Source organism: Anguilla rostrata, chromosome 6 (assembly GCF_018555375.3).
Source record: "Anguilla rostrata isolate EN2019 chromosome 6, ASM1855537v3, whole genome shotgun sequence".
Lineage (NCBI taxonomy): Eukaryota > Metazoa > Chordata > Actinopteri > Anguilliformes > Anguillidae > Anguilla > Anguilla rostrata.
The window spans coordinates 36,264,040-36,287,880 of NC_057938.1; the positions used below are offsets into that span (position 1 = coordinate 36,264,040).

General features: G+C 43.1%; 2 protein-coding genes across 6 annotated transcripts in view; one reads left to right on the forward strand and one right to left on the reverse strand.

Moving 5' to 3' along the window:
- The window catches only part of LOC135257040 (transcription factor IIIB 90 kDa subunit-like), a 56,919-nt gene that overhangs the window by 2,855 nt on the left and 30,223 nt on the right, over positions 1 to 23,841 (forward strand). For 3 of the 5 annotated variants that reach the window (XM_064339424.1, XM_064339426.1, XM_064339425.1), the window contains exons 3-6: positions 14,946 to 15,026; positions 18,436 to 18,609; positions 20,862 to 20,893; positions 23,118 to 23,190. In XM_064339424.1, coding sequence (XP_064195494.1) covers positions 14,946 to 15,026; positions 18,436 to 18,609; positions 20,862 to 20,893; positions 23,118 to 23,190 — 360 coding nt within the window. Of the gene's footprint in view, positions 1 to 13,401; positions 13,660 to 14,945; positions 15,027 to 18,435; positions 18,610 to 20,861; positions 20,894 to 23,117; positions 23,191 to 23,841 lie in introns of those variants that run through there. The other 2 variants (XM_064339427.1, XM_064339428.1) reach the window with 2 other exon arrangements.
- On the reverse strand, positions 435 to 12,250 carry LOC135257039 (uncharacterized). The gene is made up of 20 exons (XM_064339423.1): positions 12,096 to 12,250; positions 11,757 to 11,815; positions 11,300 to 11,389; positions 10,114 to 10,241; positions 9,891 to 10,034; positions 9,193 to 9,267; positions 8,098 to 8,265; positions 7,479 to 7,575; positions 6,537 to 6,766; positions 5,992 to 6,142; positions 5,472 to 5,680; positions 5,251 to 5,368; positions 4,950 to 5,155; positions 4,273 to 4,390; positions 3,111 to 3,280; positions 2,531 to 2,628; positions 2,189 to 2,310; positions 723 to 2,093; positions 608 to 652; positions 435 to 537 (listed from the first exon to the last, which is right to left on the reverse strand). Exons 1-19 carry the CDS (start codon positions 12,122 to 12,124, stop codon positions 636 to 638), a joined length of 3,600 nt encoding a protein of 1,199 aa, XP_064195493.1. The 5' UTR covers positions 12,125 to 12,250; the 3' UTR covers positions 435 to 537; positions 608 to 635.

Genomic DNA, 23,841 nt, shown 5'->3' on the forward strand with positions numbered 1-23,841 from the left:
TGGTTTCCATATCTGTTGTGGAATGAAATGTTGTCATGCATGTGCACAATTAAACTGAATTAGACAGGAGAGCAAGAGTAGTGTGCAAATTGATGTACTAATATTTTGGTTATACACGCATCACCAAATTTGGATGCATGTGTAACCATCCTTTGGATAAAGCAGATTGTGTATATTTTGATGGTCAAAACCATTTCCTTCAAATGCACAACTATATTGCATGTGTACTGTATAGAGCAATTCATAAATAAAAATACTTCAGCACTGAAGGCTTACCTTTTAAGAGGCAAGTCATGCAACATTAAAAAGGTAATTGGAAAGTTGCTTGCTATTACAAGACATTTTCAGAATACTATGGAAAAACATGGTATTGCTTGCATTCCATAATTAGAATCAGCCCAGTCCCATCAACAAAATAAATTTGAACCATTGACTTAATTTGTGAATGGAGATCGCAAATTTATTCAAGCATTTAAGGTTAACCACTTTCACAGTTCCAGAGCCAGAGGGACAAATTTCAGGTTGAAATACTGTAACCTTGGGGAGCAAAGAACCACAGTTAGAAACAAGACTGAAGTCAGTGCAGCGATGTCCACTTGGGGTTTACCTTAAAAGTATGAGGGCACATTTTCCACTCAGGAGTCATCTTGACCTGTGAAATAGTATGTTGGTTATTTGTGAAATATCTCGGAGATTCTATGATGTTGGGGTTGCACCATTACCTCTCTTGATGGCTCGCTGTGCATGTGTTCTATAACCATGACGAGAATCTCTTTGAACCTGTATAAATTTGCTTGGTCCAGCTTTTGAACTCTTGGAAGTACAGTTGACCTTGGAAGAAACTGAGATTCCTCCACTGAGACTGGAGACAGCCTCCATGCCACTGGAGTAGTATCTGCTGTCCTGTGGACGTTCTTGGCTGCTGAGAGCACTTGTGCTTTGAGTAAGTCCATTTTGGGCAGGAACAGATTGGTCATTGCTAGAGGTATGCTGGGTGCTTTCATGCTGGATAACGCTGTTGTCGCTATTGTGACCAGGGACAAATGTGCTTCCAACTCCATAGCCAATTCTGAGGACATGTCCAGTGCGGCTGCCTTCTTGAGTGTTGGAAACTACATTATTAACATGACCTTGGGAAGCGGAATACCCGTGTAGAGGGTTTTCAATCTGCGCAGCGCCATAGGGACTAGAGGTTGAATGGATGCTGCCGAGTCCATATTGTGTAGTTCCTGCATTGGGAGCTGTATAGCGACTAAAGACGTGTTTGGTAGTGCTGCTGCCCTTGCTATGGTGACCAGAAGCAGTTTGAATGCTAACAGTTCCAGAGCTACTGAGGGTTGGTTGGACACGGTTAGAAGTTGATTGGGTGCTTTGAACCACATTGGTAGAATGAATTTGGGAAGCTGAATACCAGTTTGGATGCCTTTTGTTCAGATCAGTCTTGTAGGGTTTAGAAGTTGAGGTTGAATAGATGCTGCTGGGATAACGTTGGCCGTTTCTTGTGCGAGGGGCTATGTAGTGACTAGAGACATGTTGATTAGTACTGCCGCCTTCACTATTGCCATAGTGACTGGGGATATTTTGAATGCCAGCTGCTCCATAACTACTAAGGTTTGGTTGGACACCATTAGTGGCTGTTTGGGTGCTAGGAACCACATTGTTAAAATGAACTTGGGAAGCTGAATGCCTGTTTGGATGGCTTCTGCTTTGATCAGAGCTATAGGGACTAGAGGTTGCAGTTGAATGAATGCTGCTGGGTTCACGTTTGGTGGTTCCTGTTTGAGGAGCTATGTATTGACTAGAGACACGTTGAGTAGTACTGCTGCCCTCACTAGTGCCATAGTGACCTGGGACATTTTTAACTCCAGGAGTTCTATTGAGACTTGGTTGGACATTGTTTGGGGCTTGTTGAGAACGGCTACCACTGTGGTTCTCAGCAACCACATTAGCAGTGTAAACTCGAGAAGCTGAATAACCATTTGGGCGACTTCCACTCTGGTAAACTCCACTACCACTGTGGGAAGCACTATAACTACTAGAGAGATAGGAAGCTGTGTCAGAGTGGATGGGGGTGGATTCATGCACCTTTCCATCTACAAGAGAACATAAAAGTGCATGTCTTCAGCTACACTCGTACAGTGAATAAATGGTATGTCTTTTTAAAGCTTGCCTAGGGTTATGTTCTTACATTCTTTGGGTGAACTCCCCTCCACTTTAATGGAGCCAAAGCCAGGTGTCTCAGACTTGAACATCTTATCCACAAACAGTCTGTTGGTCGAGTTGACTTCATAGAAGCACTGTACTGTAAGCCTATATGAGAAGAATGCACATGATCAGCATATGATCTAAACATCTTAACATGGGGCCACTAGTTTTTTTTTTTTTTTTTTTCCCCCCTTCTACTTTAATAATTTTTCCAAAAATAGACTCTTCATTGCTGGAAGGGGCCAGTTACTGAGAGTTCAGCCAATATCCACCATCATTCACACATCAGGCAACTCAAAACCCATTCAGGGTGAATATTAACTACCTGAATACAGAGTCCCTGGTGATCTTGGGTGCCTCCTCTGGTTCAAACTGCCGGTGAGAGACGATCTCATTTTCATAGACTATGTAGCGATCGTCAGCCTGAAAGACAAAGCAAGCTTTGGTTTGGGGAGAAAAAACCTCACCCTGTCAGAAGCTAAATTGGAACTAGGCAGAATATTCCTGAGTTGCGTTCAGTTTACCATGAGTTGGTTATTAACACTTTTGGTATTTTTTTTGCAAGTAGAACAAGTCTTGTTCGCAATGTGCTCAACTCATCCTATTGAAGATAATTGAAACGTCACCTATAGGATTATAAAATTGTGCATTACCTAAACCCATTGATGCATTGCCAGTTGATTTTGGTTCGTTGTTGTTCTGAACAGCAATAACACAAAACAGATTTTCTGCGACTCAGCTGATTTTGAAACTCCAAAGTTACAGTGCAATCATGTTTCTCTAAACTTGTGGTACAGCAAAAGTTGAGTTAGAGGTACTTTGGAAAACAGACTTGATACAATGCTGCATTCAACAATGTTCATCCTCAGTCATGTTTCTAAAAAATAAAAATAAAATTGACGTACCAGCACTCTGGTGCCACATGTATTCACACCAAATACAAAGAGAACTCGGTTGGTGTTAACTTCCCAAGGCTTGCAGTTCTTGTCCAGGAGAGTGGTGCTGCTTGGTGCCACAGGTGGAATGGCTGCTGCAAGGCTGGCCACCACCGTCATCACTCCATCGGTAGAACACACTAAAATGGCAAGAGCCCCCTTTCATCATCCAAACTTTGATACCAGTTTTAAAACTATGAACTATACCAGTTCTACATATTGCTTAGAATATTACTCAGGCCCATAGAAACAATGCCTCAATGTAAACCGAGGCATGTATTTCAACCCTCAAGATGTCAGCGTAGGTATGTTAACCTGCCAATATTAAGTTAAATAGCACAAGTGCACAATCAGTTATCAGCCCAAATATGATGCAGTTAAAAGGAAGAGCCTAAGTGAACCATTGATGCAACTCCAATCATTGCAAAGCCTTCAAACAATTAGAAAATAAGAGTACAACAATATTCAGCTGGTTCACTGTGACCCAATTGACAAATTCTTTTGGACAAAATGCAATGTAGACCACACCAAAACATCCTCTGCCAAGTGATGGCTAAAAGCCTTATTTGACACTAATTTCTTTCACATAATATATCCAGCAATTTTTTGTACTCCCAGCTCCCCCACAACAAATAAAGCAATGCAGCAGTAAAAATGCATAGGATATCTATTAGTGAATGTCTCCAGTGGTCATGGTTTACACTTCAATTTCCACAAGTTCACCAACTACCGTAACTCAAATGAGTAAATGCACACACATTTGATGGTTAAATGTAAATATTAGAATCTTTATACTTCAGCTGAACTCAATCCTAACAGCCGACTAAACTAAGGTTCTTTCAGCCAGATGATTAATTTAGCCAAGCAGTACACTTTTGAACACAAGAAAGTATGTAAATATTTCTTTCACATTGTCTGTCCAAAATTGTATGGTGTGATATCCAGTACACATTTACTTCAGTTCACATGCTTACAAGCTCTGCTAGAGGTATATAGATGATAATTTGAGGTTTATGTTCCAGAATGGGATGATTGTTTAACAAGTTTAGAGACTAGTGCCCTTTTAATGCTGAGAGGAGGGAATTGGCGATTAAAACAACCCTCAGGACTTCTTATGATCTTTAGAAATTACCTATGAGTTCATGAGTGTTGAAGAGGCAGCGCTTAGCAGTCGACTTTTGGATGTCCAACGTCTTAGCATCCCTTGTGAGAACTTCAAAGGTGCCAAAGAAATGGTTCAGGGTAATCTCCTAGACAGAAATGGAAGATTTAGGGCTGGCATAATTAGGCACCTGCACTACAATACAACACAGTTGACAGAGGGAGTATCATATTTCTCTCCCAATGAAATGTGGGTCAGGGGCATTGATGATGGTTCTGGAGAGCTGGAGATGGATTGCAAAATGTGTGAAAACACACATCCCAGCTGACAAAATATTCTCAATATTGCTGCCATGTAGTGTCAATGTTAGAACACTGGCAAAACAATTCAGTAACATTACAGTACATTTATTTGGCAGACGCTTTTACTCAGAGACATACAATAATTGCATAAAGAAGTCATTTTTCCATCAGTAACGTTGTGAGGACATTGTGTTAGCTAGGATTATTCCCCTTCAGCTAATCACGAACTACAGGACTGGCTAGTGTACTGTATGTAAAATCATTTTGGGCCTTTTACATTCCAAGTGCATCATGTTAAATTTTAATAAAGGTGTGTCAAAGAAACCATGTACTCCCATTTGTCCAGTGGGTCTTTGGCTTAGGTTCAGAAGCTTGCTAAAGACAACTTCACAGCCCTACCCTTACCTCATATATGTAGCCAATTCTGAAGACTGGCACCTCCAGGGTCAAGCTCTGGCTGTTGTTCTGCAGGATGTAGCCACGCTTTGCTGCCAACTGAGGTGTCAGTGGGTAATTCCCAATAGTGACCTCCCACACATATCCCAGGTTTTGATGAGCCACCTTGAAGATTATGCTCCTTTCTGTGCAGACTGCTGTGAAGTCTGGTGGAACTGGAGGATATGGCAATTGGCAAGCGTCAATACATCAGTTGAATTTAAAAGCAGGTATCACAACTGTGCTCAGAATAAGAGTTGAGGAATCTTACAGGCATCCTTAATGAGAGCCACAACAGAAGCAAGGTGATAGTAAGGTTCTTGCTGGGGAATGATGTTCAGAGTGTAATTTATGTCCAGTGAGTACTGCAGCAATCCTTCTCCCAGGTACTGTTGAAAATGAAACCTGATCATCATTGTGCAAACAAGTGGTTGATATAAATTGATTCTTCAAAAACTTCTAGCCTGATCACTCATTCAAGTAAATGCATACCATCCTAGGGACAATGCGGTCTTCGAAAGGGACCTTGATAATATAGGCATGGGTTCCGTTAAGGTGAGGGATCTCTGAGATGGTGTAACCACTCTGAAACGCTTCGGATACCGAGAAGGTCTCTGTATTGAGTCTCACTGCAACCAGTTCCACATCCGAAGGGAAATTGCCCAGGTACACAGTGAATACAAATTCTCCAAGGACAGTTTCTGTAGTAAAATATGGTTTGGTGTCAGCACATACTGATTTGATTCATCAGGTGACAAGGTGAATGGAATTATGAGACACACACTACATAATTCAATAAGTGCAGTATTCTTCACTGAGAAGAATTTGTAGCATTATGTAGGATGAATGATCTAGTGTGTATATTTCAGTTCATTAGCACTAACAGATTTATGTTGATAGTTTTTTGGGGTGGCGGTGGGCATTCTATACTTAAAATTTTACACACACTAAATGTTCATCTGTGAAACAGTCATCCCTGTTTATGGAACTGGTTATTAAAAAGGACACTTACGGTCAATTGTGAAAGGATACTGGGGCAGTAGTGGAGTTGAACATGCCCTGGGTATACGATGCCTAGTTTCAAGGACACCATCCATGAAAAGATGCTCATAGTAGAGGTAGATGATGTAGAAATCGTTATAGGTATTGTTAAGGACATGGCTCTGGCAAAAAAGTAACCAAAATCCCTTGGTTAATTTTGTGCAGTGGCATCACTTTAGTGCAGTTTTTGAACAGGACTTCTCTCATTTCAAGACCATTTTAAGTATTTATCAGCATCTATACTGTAAGGGATAAACCCAATGTCAAGAGCAGGGGTGACCAACCTTGGTCATGAAAAGCAGTGGAGTCTACTGGGATTGTTACTTAGTGCCTAATTCATCCTTTACAAGAGCCGGTTAAACATATTCTGTCACCTCACCTGGTTTCTTGAGCATAAATTGGTCACTCAATTCAAATTCAAGCAAAAGCCATCATAGACAACGGCTCCCTCCAACAACACTGAGCACCACTGGCTTAAGACATGTCATCAGAATCAGGAGTATTGGACAGTCTTACCCTTCTGTAGCCTCCTTCTGCACCAAAGGGGATGCTCAAATGTGTCGTCGGCCCTCTGATGTCCATCGAGTAGCCCCTCGCTTTCCATGTGTTCTCATCTAGAAGCATGCCCTCCACACCCAGGCTAACCTGCTTGCTCACAAACTCCGAGCGATCATATACTAGCGGCGTCATGACCGTTGGAATCTCCCAGAATACCCTCAGTGTCTCAGCATCAAAATCACTGGGATCTGCAAAACCAGTGGCAGCATGAACGTCAACCAATGCTTCATTTCAGTATTCTGTGTTTACCTTACCTGAATTTTTAGAGCCAGCATTTTACACATTATCCATTATTACAAGTGGGTAATTTGCAATTCAGAAGTTAAGTACAATGGTTAGTGGAGTAATGCCAGTGGCCATACCTGGGAAACTAAGCTAGCAGAAATGGGAAGTTGCTAGCTTAGTGTTCCCAGGTATGGCCACTGACTCTAGTCCACTAACCATGGTACTTCCCTCTGTTGCTGTGCCATACCATTTCTCCCCCTTTTACAAAAAAACACAAGGACATTAAAACCGCCAACACTGAAACCTCTAACAATTGAGGCCAATCTAAAATAGGTGAGGACTAGTTCCAGCAGTTGATAAAATAAATGTAAACATAATAAAATGAAGACAGGCATGTAAAACAAGACAATAGAGGTACAATGCATACAGTTAAATTTGAACATGCTGCATGTTAGGCAAGTAAATTTGATAACTTGGCTTTGAATTTAGTCATATAAGGCTGTTCATTTCAAAGCTTTCCAAGCACCATAGTAAGTCAAGGCTCTTCCCTGCTTCAGTCTTGAGCTTGGCAAAACTGGAGGAGCAAATTCTGCTAGTGGCTCAGTGTACAGCATCAAGCAGACCAGATGAGTTAAGGAGCATTTAGGATGGCCGAACTACAGGAAGAGCACTTACTTATTGTGCAGGCAGCAGATATATCCACCATTTTTACCATCCATTTCTGCCTGAAGAACATAGTTGTGTGGATCTCCACCACTGATATATCATCAACCTGAAAGGGACACAAAGTTGTAATCTGGGAGAATAGTTCTTAGGAGCATGAATACGATTAGCATTCATAAAATCAGCTTTGTGAGGGCCATCAACTGAGATAAAAGTAAATCACTTCTACGGTATTTATGTTCAAATACTTCCACTTTCTATAATACAGTGCACTTATTTGGCACAGAACAAATTCTTTGAATTAGATTAATGCAAAAACAATTTCAGTGAAGTGTAAATGAACATCATTGAAAGTTGTAAATGCTCTTGAGTCCCTTTTTATTATATGCATTATTAAAAATCAGTTTCATCAAGTTGCACAAAACTACCGATTATGGAGACCAGTCGTGTTCAGGTTGTAGTGTTCCATTTTGTGACCACACAGCATTAGACATTCAAACACATCACGCTTTCATTAAACTCAGTCATTAGCATTTTGATGCAAGTGTCACATGTTAACCAATATTCACACAATTATAATCATAATACAATAAAAAAAATAAATAAATAAAGGCACCATAGCTGTACTTGCCTTCGAAATGTTAGAGTGACGCTGCAGGTAGGCCGAGCGGAACACAACCCGGTTCGCAGTAGCGCCCACCCCATACCCGAGTGCATGGGCATCAGCAACGGACATGGTCCTTTCCTGTCCATCCTCTAGGAACATTAGATGCCACCCAGAGACCATAGATGCTTGGGCCTGGAGGGAAAGAGCAGAACTTTGATGCATCTCAGTAAAATATAGCTATCTATGGAGCACAGCACCTCAGCAACTTTCCCTGCTTTCTTCTGGAGCGGTTTGTATTAGCACATAATCAGGCATCTCCTAACTTAAGAAGAACCAGTGTGGGTGCAGGCTTTTGTTTTAGGGCAACTTTTAAAAACATGTCTCTTTGTAAGTGGCCAAACATTTGCAAAAGTCCTGTGTGTACAACTAGTGTAGAGTTGAATGATTAGTCAGTGGTTATGAATGTCTGTAGAAGGTTTAGAATACACAGCAAGTTATTTTATCCTACATATGTACAGTCCCGCATCTGAACAACTTGTTACTCACATGTCCCTATCCAGTCTTAGAACTGTCTCACACATTGGCCTACTTAAAAATTAATGGGTGTAATATCACTGCCCAATAAAACGAAGTTTTGAGGGCACTCATGATCAAGTTCTAAGGAAGGAAGAGAAATGTAAAAAAAAAAAAAAAAAAACCCCAAGAGTTTTGGGACTCTTACACATGACATGCTGTTTACTACTCACTAGGTTTAATCAGACCACTTCACCAGGGTACCAGTTGCAACTGCTAATTGTAGGGGTGTAGGTTTTCTAGAGTTCTATTTTCTGTAGTTGTCCCTAGATGCTCTCTACAGCATATTGAAAGAACATTTGAGATTAGCTATTTTTTCCATCTTATATTTTATCCAGGATTATGTTGATATATGTTGATGTTTTATTTAGTCGCAGTCCTACTTCACACGATGCACCAGTCAGTTGACGATGACCAGAGAAGGTTAATCATATTTTATCATGGTGTAATATCAGGATGGAACTTTGAAACAGTTTTGAATTGTTTAAGATTCAAAAACCTAGCTTCTCTCATTACTAAATGGGGTTAAATTGGCTTGTGACTTACTGCAGAAAGAGTTGAGTCCCATGCATTTTTGGAGGGCCCATTGGGTGTGCAGTGCGCATCTCTCCATACTGTTACCTAGAACACAGGACAGTCAGTGAGTAGAGAGGTGCATTTACAATAACATACTGCCATGTAATGCACAGAGCTTTCATGTTTAGGTGAAATTGCCATCCTGTCTTCATAGCAATTATAAATAGCAATTCAGAGCACATGGGAACATTGCTTCCTTACCTGCATTTCTTCCCAATGCGGATGTCCAAATGAAAGATTTGGACCAGGGGTGTGAAACTCCAGTCCTGAAAGGCTACAGCCCCATTTGAATAAATTGTGTATCAAGCCTACTTGATAAGAATACTTGAAGTGCAATTAGTTCAAGTAAAAAAAATTGTATACTTCAGGTAAACTTCAGCATACTATTTTCACATGGGGCGGGTACAGGTATTTGTGGTTTTGTGTGGCTTTCAATCAGCAGCCAATTCAGGCCTTGAGAACAACGTGTGTGGAGCCTTTAGCCAATCATTCACAATGAAACATACCGAAAAACCAGCAGACACCATGGCCCTCCAGGGCTGCAGTTTGACACCTCTGCTTTAGGCCCTTCCCATCAACATCCTTCACATTATTTGGAATGGCGCACTACAGCAATACTCGCATAACCTTCAACGTTCCTCCCCAGTCAGCGGACACACCCACAGTACCTCCATGTAGTTCTCCTCGCAGGTGACCTCCCTATCTGACCAGGGCAGGGGGAGAGAGCAGGTTTTGGCCACGTGGTGGACGGCCTCTTTGCCCAGGTCGTCAGTGGACATGATATTGAACTTGAAGGTGAATAGCTGGTCGTTCTGGGGAAAAGAGAGCGTGTCACATTCACCAATACTAGCTCAGGGTTTTTGTTTTTTTTCTCCAGGAACTGCATGTCACCTGGTTCTCTGTGTGGCAGGAGTAGTAAGAGGCTCGGAGCGCGATGTAGCCGTCCATGCTGAATGCGCTGTGTGTGTAACCACATGTCGCCGCATACTTCCCATCAATTGGATAAACGCCAGTAGCATCTGGGGACACAAGGTTTCGTAAAATTCAAAGTGTGGCACGTGCTTACACTGATGCACGCGCTCACATTTACTATACATACCCAGACCTTTAGCACACCATCTGATTAGCACACACATGCTAATCAGATGGTTTAGTGTCATGGTCATTGCACTAGCAAGGCTATTTGCTAAATTAGTTGCTAGCTGGATTAGTGTGAAGGAATCCATGATCTGAGGCTAGTAAAAAATAGAGTGTAAGCTCAGCATGGGTCTTTAGTCCGAGCATAAAGTGACACCATCTCACGTGGGATTTCAATGTATGACCAGCCGGTTTCGATCAGTCAGTAAATTCATAAAATCTTTATCCCTGGCAGCAGTTTATTAAGCAGCCAAAGTACTCAGTAACAACTGTGCAGATAAGTGTAACAAAATGACAGGTCATGTACATTGATTGCAAGAACACAATCAGAACCAATAACACGCATACAGTTCTATCAAGGGTCTCTGAAAGGTTTATAAAAAGGAGTCTGCAACCCTGGTCCTATCCTCACAGGGTCTGGTAGTTTTATTTGGTCAATCCACTGCTGAGTAACACTTATGGACTGAAGTAAAAAAAAGAGCCGTTTCAGGTTTTACTCATTGCAGTTATCCAGCTAACACAGTAATCCTGTTTAGTGATACAGGCCCCTGGGTCTCCAGATACTGAATTGGTTGCTGAAATGTAGGTGAAAACAAAAACCAGCTGACCATGCAACTCTCCAGAACCAGGGTTTCAAAACCCTGCTATGAGTTATAGTACTGATGAATAAATAAAATGAAATGCATGGTAAAATATAGCTCAAGTCAGAGAAATCTGCAGTAGGAATTCATAAAAACCAATAATCCTGAATATAAAAGGACAGTTCATTGTATTTATAATGGTTTAGGCATTACTGACAAATTGAAGCTTGAATTTGGGTAGTCTGTAACATCTGCCATATGAAAGCACCTGAAATTCCCATACGGGGGATTCTCGTGGTCAAGGCTGGGCCAGTGTCACGTGCCACAATGACTGACACGGAGCCGAGGCAAAAGCTCACCTATAGCCTCGACGCGGAGCGGTTTGGTCCTAATCTTCTGGTCTACAGAAATCAGCAAGTATCGATCCCGACACTCTGACACAACGGCTCCTGAAAAGAAGGGTGGTAGGGGGAATGGAATGACAAGGTTAGCCTCAACAGTAGGCCACTGAAGGAGGCTGGACCTTCCAGGATATGTGGGATGGTCTCGAGTTTTTCCATATAGGAGTCTGCTTGTTTAACAATGAAAATAAAAGCGGTCATGGCTGATCTATAGCTCAATAAATTCCTTAATATCCTAATGTTTTTATTCCTTTTGAAAAAAGCTGCATATGCAGGCTAAATTTCCCCATTGTACATGAAGTGCAGTATTTATTTAAATAATAATAATCATATAACTTGAAATTTATTGACCAATATGTACTTGGAATGCAATAAAAGCTTGCATACGTGAGGCACAAAATACTTCAACACCTACCTCTCTGAGCAGTAGCATAATCTACAAGGGGAAGTAACAGGGAGCTTAGCAACAGAACTCTGCAGGACAAAAGAAAAGTTGAAAATCAGGACACTTTTCTGTGGACTGCCTAGTGGAAATTCCCAGTACGCACATGAAATTTAACCCTTGTTTTTTCAAAATTCTATGTTGTTGGGTTCTAGAACTCCATTGCTTTCATTTGTCAGTATTGAGCTACATCAGCATTAGAATGTTCAGGTGAGAACATTTGAATCACTTAGTTGTGATCTTACACATTAAAAGATTAAAACAATATTCCAACCAATTAAATTTGGACCATGGCAATGGAGTTTAACTCACCCTACATGAAAATTTAAATTCACAGGCATTCTGCTATCGTATCCACAAGCTAGGCACAGAATCTAACAGACAACAAACTGGGGAATTGAGAACAGCAGGCCAGGAAACACCTGATTTTAAAAATCCCTGTCCTTATTGGCTAGAACTATAGTCATTTCACAAATGACAATGGACCAATTAGGGATGGCAGAAAACCATGGAAACTGTGGACAGAAAATATTTAATCATGGCAGAATAAGCCTACTTCATGCTCCGTGACCCCATGAAATATTAACCTGCACAAAATGAAACATTTAGTTTGATTTCCGTTTGCAGTAAGAGTTATTTGATCTGCGAATGTCTGATCTTTGCCCAGTCCTCTTTCCTCATTGATTGATTTAAGTGGATGATTGGATAAGAAATTGTATCCCTTATTCCTCTTGGTGCTAATTATCTGCCAGTTGCTGGGTCCCAGAAGTCTGGTGATAATGCAGACTGTTTTGTTACCAAAGCAATAGGGGCTAATTGGTTGAAAATACATATCCTGTGTCATTTTGTTCTCTGTAGTGTCCTACCAACTTAGCAAAGCCACTGCTAAATGGTTACACCTGAGTGAAGCCCATAGGCCGGGGTGTACAACTCCAGTCCTGGAGGGCCGGTTTGCACGCTGGTTTTAGTTCCAGTCGATTTCCTTCGTTTTTGTTTTCTGACAGCTCTACAAACTACACTGGTTCAGTCGTGTACTTGAGCTCAGTAAAATCTTGCTTTATGCTGCTGTAGCTGGTGCTTATACAAATGTCAGATCAAAATATAATTGAGCTAATTAAATAATTAAGTTCCCAAGTTGGCACTAAATCCTAAAACAGATTGGCCCTTGTTGCGCACCCCTGCCTTAAAGCGTACATACTGGGGTTTTTTTTTGTACTGCTTGTTTTCTTTCTTACCTGATAGTTAGTTGATTGATTAATGTCACTGATTGACCAGGAAGTCCACTCACCTGGTGTCCCAGGTGTAAATGAACCCCTGATTTGAATGAAAACCAAAAGTACTATTGCCTTGAGCTCCAGATTTGGTTATCTAAGTGGGTGCCCAATCCAAAAAGGGCCGGTTTGTGGGTGCAGGTTTTTGTTTCAGCCTTAGCGCTAAGACATCAGAGTCTACTTATTAAGGTTGTGATTGAAGACCATGTTTAATTCATTTGTTGAATCAGGTGTCCTAGTCCTGGGCTAAAACATAAACCTGCACTCACACTGGCCCTTTTCTGACAGGATTGGACACCCCTGATCTAGGCCTAACCCTGTTCCTGGAGAACTGCCATCCTGTAGGTTTTCATTCCAACCCTAATTTGGTACCCCTGACTCTACTAATTAAGCTACTTAATGTGATCTCTAGCTGTTGAATGAAGTGTGTTTTGTTAGGGTTGGAGTGAAAAGCTACAGGACTGTAGATCTCCAGGAAAAGGGTTCGACAGCCCTGCCTTAGGGATTAGATTGGTTTCACTCCTGGCCTTGGAGAGCTGCAGGGTTGCAGGTCTGTGTTTCCACATAATAATTTGAAATCAAGTCAGTCCCAAAAAACAGGTGAGGTAAGTTAACTGTAATCAACTGCTTAATTGATTCATTGATTGCTGAGTGATAGCATAATCCCATGCACACCCCATGGCTCACCAAAGGCAGAAGTGAACAGTCTCAATGGTTCCCAAACCTCTCCATACCGCCAGCCAGGATCCAGATATTTGATGTGTTCCAATGAAGGGCTTGATTAGTGAATCAAGCTAGGAATACCTGAAGAGGGGTTAGGAAACCACTGGTCAAACTCAGTTCTTGTGCTTTGCAGTGTTTCTGACTAACCAGCAGGGGGTAGACAAGTATTACATGCATGTTCATTACTGCTAAGTAGGGATTGTATGGTCTTGAATTGTGGTTCATCTTTTTGTTCACCAGGTGGTGCAAATTCCCTTTGTAATTCCTGAATTTTAATGTTTCATTGTGCCTATACCGTTGGGTAATTTTTATCAGTAGCTAATAAATCGGGTTGGGATCTACTGGTGGGTTGTGGAAGGAGTTGAGATAGGTCAAGAGATGTTATATGAAACAGGACTTGCTGTTATTGACATGCTTTTCATTGACATTGACACTAACCCAAATATTGCGTCTGTACTGTACTCATTGCAGGGAGCATGCAGTTGTTATAGCATGTTCAAAAAACATTTGAATTCAATTTTTGAATATATGTCGTTAGAAACATGAAAATGTGTTTGCTTAAGTGGACCATGGGCTGAGAAAGTTTGGAATATTCATTTGTGTCAAGTTCTGGTCCTCATAGATTCCAGGGTGTCTGACTTGTCTGAGTTAAAACACACAGGTTATGATATTGTGTGCCAGTGTGGCTGTTCTTATTGGCCAACTCCTGTGGGAGACGCCCAGCTGTGCCCATTGGCTGCTCCTTTGGGGAAGGGAAACATGCAATGTTATAGCTGTAGACAGGCAGTTGAGTTGTGTTCATTGGCAGGATAAAATTTTCAAGTTGAGCACCTTGACTTACTACCAGAAGGTTGTGGGTTCAGTACCTGTAAAGGTAGCCATTGAGCAAGCTACTCTATCTGAACTGCACTGGTGAATGTATGTAAATGGATAATGAAGTGCTTAATAATGTTATATTGTATATGCATGCAAGTTGCCATGGGTAATGGTGGTACCAGTGTGTCAACATTACATGCCTCCACCAGGGTATCTGATGAGGTATACCCTATAATGAGGTATTGTGATGCAGTGTGATGTAATATGTTGTGATGTGATATGCTCTGATGTAGCGTGGTATACCGAAATGCATTGCAATGTAAATGATCTCTTCCATACCGTACTTCTACAGGTACAGGGAAGGCCCCAGCCTTGGGGAGTGGGTTCCACACCAGCTTGGGAAAGGAGTCCCGGGCCCAGACGCTGCAGAACGGTGAGTGCTTCCCATTGGCACTGAGCGACCACACCCGCATCGGTCCAAGCTGTGACCTCACAAAGCCGTCGCAGGATGGCGTTCTACACTTTCAGAACATTTCATACCTCACATTTATGGGGAAAGAATTGCTTTCATAAATATCCAGGATTATGGAGTAGATAAAATGTAAAATATAATGTGTGTATTGCCATGCATAGAAGCACATAATAAGAAAATGAATAATGGACTAATATTTCAAAGCAGGTACAGGTTAAATTCTGTAAATTGAATTCCAGGAGGGTCATTTATTTATTTTTGACAGTGGAAACTTCAAAATTGAAAGCTGTAGTGTGAAATTCACATGTAGTCAGTGCATATGTCTGTCTGTGTGTACATGTGCTGAGCCTTGAATTTGTAAGAAATGACTTCTCAGGCGGTCTGGAAACCCCGTTGTGATTTTGGCATCTTCACAGTGCTGGGGATAAGGCTGCAGCAGTTACCCACAATCCCCGTCACGGCGGGGCGATGCCAGCTGCAGATAGCTAGGCCCTGTTGGGACCTGCAAAAGCAGCGTGTGGAACAGCATGACCAAAACGATTGGCAGGTTCCGAGAGCCAGTTTCCCACTGCAGCGGGACGCATGTGATCACGTAACCTGGGTGACAGCAGTCCATGGAGAACCAACACCAAATATTTCCACTCAACTTTTTTTTACTTGTTTTTTTGACTGTTGAACTACAAATAAGGTCCTTGAAAACTAGTCTACTAATGATATTATTATACAGTTATGGATACTAGTCTAAACTCTATGAATAGTCCTTGAAAATTGTATCGTAAAACCCTTGATGAAGGAAGAAGCATGGCTGATTGTGAAGGCTGGTTTGATTTAATAATAGGGGTTTTGTGTGCCTGGTTGGGCTTTCGACCCTGGTCCTGATTTTGACCTGAAGAGTCTGCTAAGCCTAATCTTCACCTTAAAGCCAATATAGATCCAAGACAATGCTTACAATATAGTCTGCCAAGCCTTTTCTTCGCATTAAAGCCAATATAGACCCAAGAACCCTGGTGAGGTGTGAGAACTGAGGAACCAACTTATTTACTTCAATTGTATATCAGTTATCCCACGTTCTGAGCAATTACAAATAACAGAAGACCCTGCAGCTCACCAGGACCAGGGTTGCTTGGAGTGCTTCCTGGTTTCTGCTGCATGAAGCACCTGTTTCAAACCACTCTCGCCCTACACCCCCACCAGCTAGTCAGTGTCAAATATCCAAACAGGGCTTGACCCTAGTCACCTCCATGCCACTGAATAGTTAATTAGTAGGACGTGGGCTGGTAATAGGAGCAACAACTTCCTGGAGTCAGCCATTGGTGTGCATGCGTAAGTGAAAATACATCACAAATACATATATAGCCTATATATGCAAATAAAAAAATTCATGCATGCACGAGCTGCTAAAATGTACACAGTCTGTCTGGCTCTCGAAGGAACACAGGTACGTTTGTATTGTTTTGGGCTGGAATTAAGAGATGATGTCATTCTCTATTCTCTGTCTCTGACCAGCTTTTCAGGAGCTTCCAAGGTAGTTGCAAACTTTGAACTGTGATTGTTCTCTGTTCTCTCTTTTAATCACTGAACAGCCATCCTCAAAAAGAACAAGAAGACGACTTCACTTTATTGATGGCAGTGAAGTGATTTTATTGCCGTCATTTCAATAGATGGTTTGTCTTGGTGCTTGCCCACATTGTGACACTGCCAGAAATAAAATGTTTCAAAGATTAACGGCACTTAAACCAGACCATCCATAGACTGTATAAAAACCATAGACATATGAGTTGTCAGGTGCTTCACCTAGATAAATAAGTGGGATTTTAAGTACCGACGCTTCTTATATCGAAACCTGAACATGCCAGTGCTAATGGTGGCCAGGGCATGCTAGAGACCATCTGATGGGCTGTGTGGGTATTCCTTGATCTGGGTATGCCTTGATCCAAACAAGGGCCAGGGCCCCAGGAGCCACACCATCCTCATTAGTAATTCATCAATGATCCAGCTGTCTTCTACAGCACTATCATTGGACAGGGACATGAACCCTCCCAGCACCTCTTCCAGGAGGAGGCCCTCCATCCAACCCGAGAGTCGCAGAGCGGTGTTACTGCCCTTTAACATGGCCGACGCCCTGCATTCGTGTTATACAGCTGGGACTTACCGGTTCAGTGCAAGCAAAGCAGCCACTGTCGGCCATTACCATCCAGAGTCTGAGGAGAGGAGGGACCCAAGGCCGTGCTCTCTGGGATCCCCCTACCGCCAACCCAGTTATGTAACGCAGCGGGCTGCATAATCCCCCCCAGAAATCATGACGAGATTAAACACCGGTGGCCATTTGAAACGCAAGGCCACACTAACGGTTGCAAACCTGAGGGATTACCCTCTTAAGAGCTTTTTTCTGAGGGGCAATTTTGGTGTTGCTAAAAGCCAGACCATGCTTCACGGAGTTCGGCTTTTGTGCTTTGCCCTCAGCCCTGAGGAAACGCGTTAAGCATGACAGGTCAATAACTAAAAATGACTGCAATTCTTATTTGCTTATCAGATTCCCTCATTTATATGTTGTAACCGCAGGTGAGAAGTAACTTTCAGTTGGAATATATGGTTAAATAAAGGGATTGAAATAAAAATAGTTTCCAGAGTAACACACAGGAATTGCTTAGGAATGCAATGGCAGTGCCCTACTTAAGATTTGTAACTACAACTTAAAACAAGTTCTCTAACCATTACATTACACTGCCACCATTGATAAAACAGTTCTTTTATATATAAAATATGTATTTGTATGTAGTTGTAAGTGCATTACACAACCAGGACAGCTTTCTGCTGGAGAAAACAGAGACAGGCACTCTGAATGATGAACTATAGTGGCAGTCACCATTAAAATGACAGCTGAGTGTTAAAAGTGTGAAGTCTTATGCATTTCAGTTATGTGTTATGGAATGTTTTACGGACTGCCATCTTACAGAATCTTTTAGAACATTTGCAAAAGTACATGAGCGTAGCAGTAATCACTGTGTCACTGTATATTTGGACACAGATTGCTGACACACACACTAGTGACACATGTTGGGAAAATGTATTCCTTATGGGTTGGATGTGTACTTTTCACACATTTTGCTTTTTGGAGAGTGCGTAAAAAAAGTGCCTCACTTAAGAAATTGGAGCTAGTGGACAGTGAGCAATGCGGCGTGATTTACAAGAGAGATCCTGTGTGTGTGTGTGTGTGTGAAGGCTTCATGGTTCCGCTTCACATGGTCAGGCCACAGCTGTCTGTCCGTTCAAATTTTGAATCCTTGTCAGAGGACGGAACGTTCTCCCCGCACCGCTCGAAACGCCCAGGTGTGCGAAATCGCTTATCTCAGCGTGTGCCTGTCTCCAGGGAAACGGCAGATCCATAACCTGGGCAACCAGCTGCAGCTGAACCAGCACTGCCTGGACACGGCTTTCAACTTCTTCAAGATGGCAGTGAGCAAGCACCTGACACGGGGCCGGAAGATGGCCCACGTGATCGCCGCCTGCCTTTACCTGGTCTGCCGGACGGAGGGCACGCCTCGTATCCTTACGCCCCCCCCACGTGCTGCCACGGCGACGTGACACGATCGTTCCAAGTGCAGCCAACACAGACACATATACCAGAGTGAGCCATGTTGTGAACTGTGCACACTGTCACGCGGTACTGACATATATTTAAATCCAGACTGTTTCAATGTTTAATCCAGAATGTAAAGCTTTCTCATATGAAATAATGCTTTATATTCTGGATTAAACATTGAACCATACACACTGTCACGCAGTACTTATATATATTAAAATTCAGACTGTTTCAATGTTTAATCCAGAATATAAAGCTTTCTCATATTAAGTAATGCCTTCAAAATATGTAGTCATGGAAAAAACAATGGAACTTGCGTCACAGTCACCAGGGTGCACCATGCCGCAAGATCCTCAGGTAAGTCAGCCCAGCAGAAGTAGAGGCGCGCCTAGGCAAGGGGGAGAAACGGAACTGCCGCCAGTCGGATGAAGTGTTCCCACGTGCCATCGACCTTCACCACCACTGAGGGAGAAGAGCAGAAGCACAGAGAAGAAGAGACGGCCACACTGCTTCACAGTAGCGCACGGAGAGCGATCCCCCTTAATGGGATTCGCGGCCACGTTTCAGCCGCCGGTCGCCTTCGCCGACGCTGACCTCCGCTGTTCGAAGCGCGGCGATGAATTTTATTAATAAAATTACCCGCGAGCGCTCAAACAGTGCTCAGGTTCTTGGGGTGTTTTTAATGCCAGGCATGCCAAGTCACCCAGGGTGAAGGTTCCACTCTGAGCAGGAAAGTCACAATAATTGCACCAGAACCCTGGTCTCTCAGGTCGAGCTGGGGCGGAATCATCCGGCTCTGGCAGAGCAGTCTGCCGTTGCCGTCACCGCACCACACTCACGCGGCTCTCGGGATAAACGAGTCTGCCGCAATGAGGGCTTAAGACGGAGTGATTCACAGGCTTTTATTAATACCCTCATCGTCGCAGTTACTTTTAATACCCGTTGTCTGCAGTTTAATCCGGCTCACATTTATGGTGGTGGTTATTCCAATACGTGGTGATGAAGAGGTATAAATCCCTTATGGCAGCACGTGGATGAGTCCCTCTGTACGTGACAGCGGCTGATGGAATGGGTGCACTAATCGTGGGGGACGAGAGCCTAACTAATTCTACAGTAGAAACCCAGGCCAAAAAAAAATCTGTATTTCTATTGGCTGCTGCTGGAGAAAGAAGGCCTAGGAGCCATTCACGCCCAACCACACTGACTTACTCCCCAACTGACTGAGAAAGTAGCTCCTGCATTAGCAATCCCCAGTGAAGGCACTAGAGGGCACAGGCAATAAAGTCAGTGCCTGTTCAGTACCCATTTACTTTCTACACCACAACACAGCAAAGGGTTACATCATCAGTCTCCATGCCAGGCTCCACGGCAGGCAAATTAAACAGCACAGCAGGGCCCAGAGTACCATGGGAACAACTACACTCAGTGTTTCCAGATGCCTGAATTAATCCCCCCCTTCCCCCCCCCAAAAAAAAAAAAACTCAATCAACCCCGGGTTAATTGACATCCATAATTCTCACAATTTGTCTCCCACACCTCCTTTTAAAATCCCAAATCTTGTCATTGGCCCCTACTCAAATCTGACAACCCTAACAGTGCTGCACTTTTTAGTATTCTTGTTATTTTATAGTTTTTGAGTCACCATTAAGTCCAATGAAATGACAAGGATTTTGTGTGATAATTTTGATTGGACTTTGGGGTTGAAGAGTCCTCACAGGCTCACACTCCAACGCCAGCTTCAGTCCTGAGATCTCATTCTCTCATTCTCTCATGCCTCTCCACCCTCAACAATTAAGGTGCATCTTATAAATATGAATAAACTATTTCTGTGATTCAGAAATTAACCAGATATTCTTAAACATTATTGCTGCTTACAGTATATGCATCCCATAGTAAAACTACATAATTATAAAATATGCATTACAGTTTATGAATAATACGCATCAGTAATTCATATATTTTGTCATACACATGTTATGTAGATTTCACAAGTGCACATAGTAGCAGTAGCTACTTGTGAGGGTGAGCTAGTGCTGTGTGCTAAAGACCTCCTGCATGTCCTCAGGACATTAAATGGCACACTTAAAGGAGTATGCACATAACAGGGATTATTAATATCACGTGAGACTGAAACAGGAACAGATGCACACCGTTGAGCCCATAGTCAGCGCCTCACAATTTCACCTGTTGTTTTCCCCTTAACCAGCTAGTAGATATGCTCCTGGACCTGAGTGATCTCTTGCAGGTAAGTTGCCTTTAGCCATAAAGCTCGCCAACACATTCAGAAGCTGCCTTTCCCCCAATTGAGATACTGCATTCAGAAATTCTGAGCAATCACCCCGACCCTCGTTTTCTTATTTACCTAGCTTAAATTCCAAATTAAGTGGATTTAAGAGTCCTCGATTCCTTGATGTTGTTTGTTTTATGTAGTTTAATGCTCATTAGGGTAGTTGTGTGCTCGTTTGGAAACTTAGTTTAATGTTTCCGTAGAGTAGTCGACACTTGCCAAAAATCGTCAAATGAGTCCGCACTTCTAGCACTCGCTGCCTCTTGGGACTGCACTTTCCCCCTCAGGGGAATTGCTGCACTTGGTCTTTGCACCTGTTTGCATCGCAAGTCTCTTAAGGATCGCCTGCAAAATGCCAGTGAAGAAAAGAATCACTCATGGTTCGTGAAGCCTCACTCTCGCACCACCTGTATGTAGTTCTTCTGTTTCGTCATCCCTTTGGTTACTTAATTAATTCCAAAGGTGTGGTCTCCCCATGTCTGTTGTGCAATTTAGGTACAAAATGTTGTTCACAACCAGAGTGAAATTAAGTTTCTGCGGTCTGTTCAAAGCCTAGCACACTGCGAAAAGCAAGTATTAACTAGATCCCCAGTTCCATTGTGAGCTGATCAGTTATAGTTTAAGCCTTTGTTTTACTGACAAAGAGTGTTCCAGCATTCTCCTTTTATCAAGATACATCCCTCGATATGAACGCGGTATTTTGTCCATGGCTATCACTGTTGATTCTAAGATCTGTGCCCGGGGCTGCTGCAGTGGGAACATGATCAGAAGTCTGAACATTCTTACTCTGGATTCGCTTGTGTTCCTTTGGCAGCACAAGTGAATGCAAGCTAAGGACATTCTTACATTACACTCTTGCGTGTAAGAAAACAGGACATATGGAGCATGACACTTTGAGGTAATGTGTTCAGAGACGCTGCTGACTCCACGGCTTGTATAACAAGAGAACAGAATAAGAACTGCACCCTCTATTTTCAAGAATTTCACATAAACAGGGACAAATGTTTGGCATGGCTTCACTTCAGATGCGTTAAAATAAATTAAAATAGACACTCTACACCTGTAACATGATATACTGGTTCCACAAAGCCTGATTTTCCTTTTACAGCGAGCTAATGTGAGGACAGCAATAAGGACACTAAATTAATTCTACGCTTGTCTGCAGTTTTATCCAGCATAACTTAGCAGAGGAATACCTCAGTGAGACAGCTGGTGTGGAGCTTGGATCTTATTTTGCACCCCCAGCTGTCCTTGGAGCAGCCCCCCCCCCCATACGCGCGCAGTTCTCGGACCCACGCTTTACCAAGGTCATAAATCTCCCGTGAACCCTCTGGAAACAGGGCCACACCCAGCCTTCACCCTCCGTAACGCTCTCTTACACACCGCGCTGCAGCCGTGGGCAGCACATCCAGGCGACGGCCTTGCTCTAAACAGAGATAGCGGTGCGCTCAAGGGCAGAGCAGCCAAAAGTCAATAAGCACAGTAGCCATTTTCCAGGCTCTACAGCGCTCCCATTTTGGGAGCGTTTGCTCATGAAAAGTGATGTGTGCCAACTGGAAAAATAATAAATTGGGATGCATTGGTGCGCTCCTAAATTTTTTTTACTTACGAGCACATGTGCTCCTTGGCAGAAATGTTAGCGTAGAGTCCTGGTTTCACGTTATGTGGTTTTTAAACAGGTAGTTGCCTGGCGACCCTGCTGGCTGAAGTCAGCGGCAGGCCTTGCCGTTACGGCGGTCGAGCGCAGGGTTGCCGGCGCGAGGTGGACGGCAGCCGGCCGAGGCGGGGCAGGCCCGACGCACGGCCGCCATGTTAGGGTAGCCGCAGCATTGCCTGCCTCTGCCGGTACCAGCAAATTAGAATCCTTCTGCGCCAAAAGGTCGTGGCCCCAATTCACCCCCCTTACAGAAGGGTTGACCAGGGCGTGACACCTCTGCTTCCAGGTCAGACTCCCACCCCGGGGTCACACTGGGTCAGTGAAAGGGCGTGACGAAACACACAGCACCCTCAGCAGTCGAGTTTGTGAGTGGCACTTTGAAAGTGCCACCTTCATCCTGAAATAGATGATCCCTATTTATTTTGGAGCTCAAAGACCCCATGTGCCCTTCTGGTTTTTTGGCACAGATCCCAAATCCCAGTCCAGCCCTGGGTTCTACCCCCTAACGTGCACTCCCCTCCGCAGGTGAATGTCTACATCCTGGGCAGAACCTTCCTCCTACTGGCCAGAGAGCTGTGCATCAACGCCCCTGCCATAGGTAATCTCCTCCCGCCTGCTGCCTCTGCACATACTAACAAATACTGAGGGGGTCCCCAACCCAGGTCATACAGAGGAACAGAACCTGCTGGGTTTTGTTTTTTGCCTTGGCTCTGGATAAGAGCGTCTGCCAAATGCCTGTAATGTAATGCCTTGAAGTCAGTAACCAGTTCCAACAAAAGAACCAGTTGTGTTAACTGTGTAATCCATTAAGTGCCAAGTGACAAAAAAACCAACATCCCCTGCAGCTTTCACAAGCCAGGGTTCAGAGTCCAGGTCTAAAATATTCCAGAACCACACACTCTTCCAGACAAGGTCTAACAAAGAAGATCAGTTAGCATAACATGGCATTTTCTCTGGGCTGCTTGGACAAATAACCTAAAGACCTACGAGAAAATTACAAGTAGGACATTGAGCTGTTGGTGGGAAAGGTGAGAATAATTCGCTGTCAGAGGAAGGTAAACCCTATCAAGCTGCACTGAACAGTAGCTCTCTGGTGTACCTAGAGGGTGCTGTATCACTTTAAAATGCTATATATTTATAACTAACTATAGGACTCATCAGATAGCCTAATCATTGCTTACTATCTTCAAAGAAAGGGTTTCTTACTGTGCAAGTTAAAATGAGGCCAAGGAAATACCACCCAGCTATG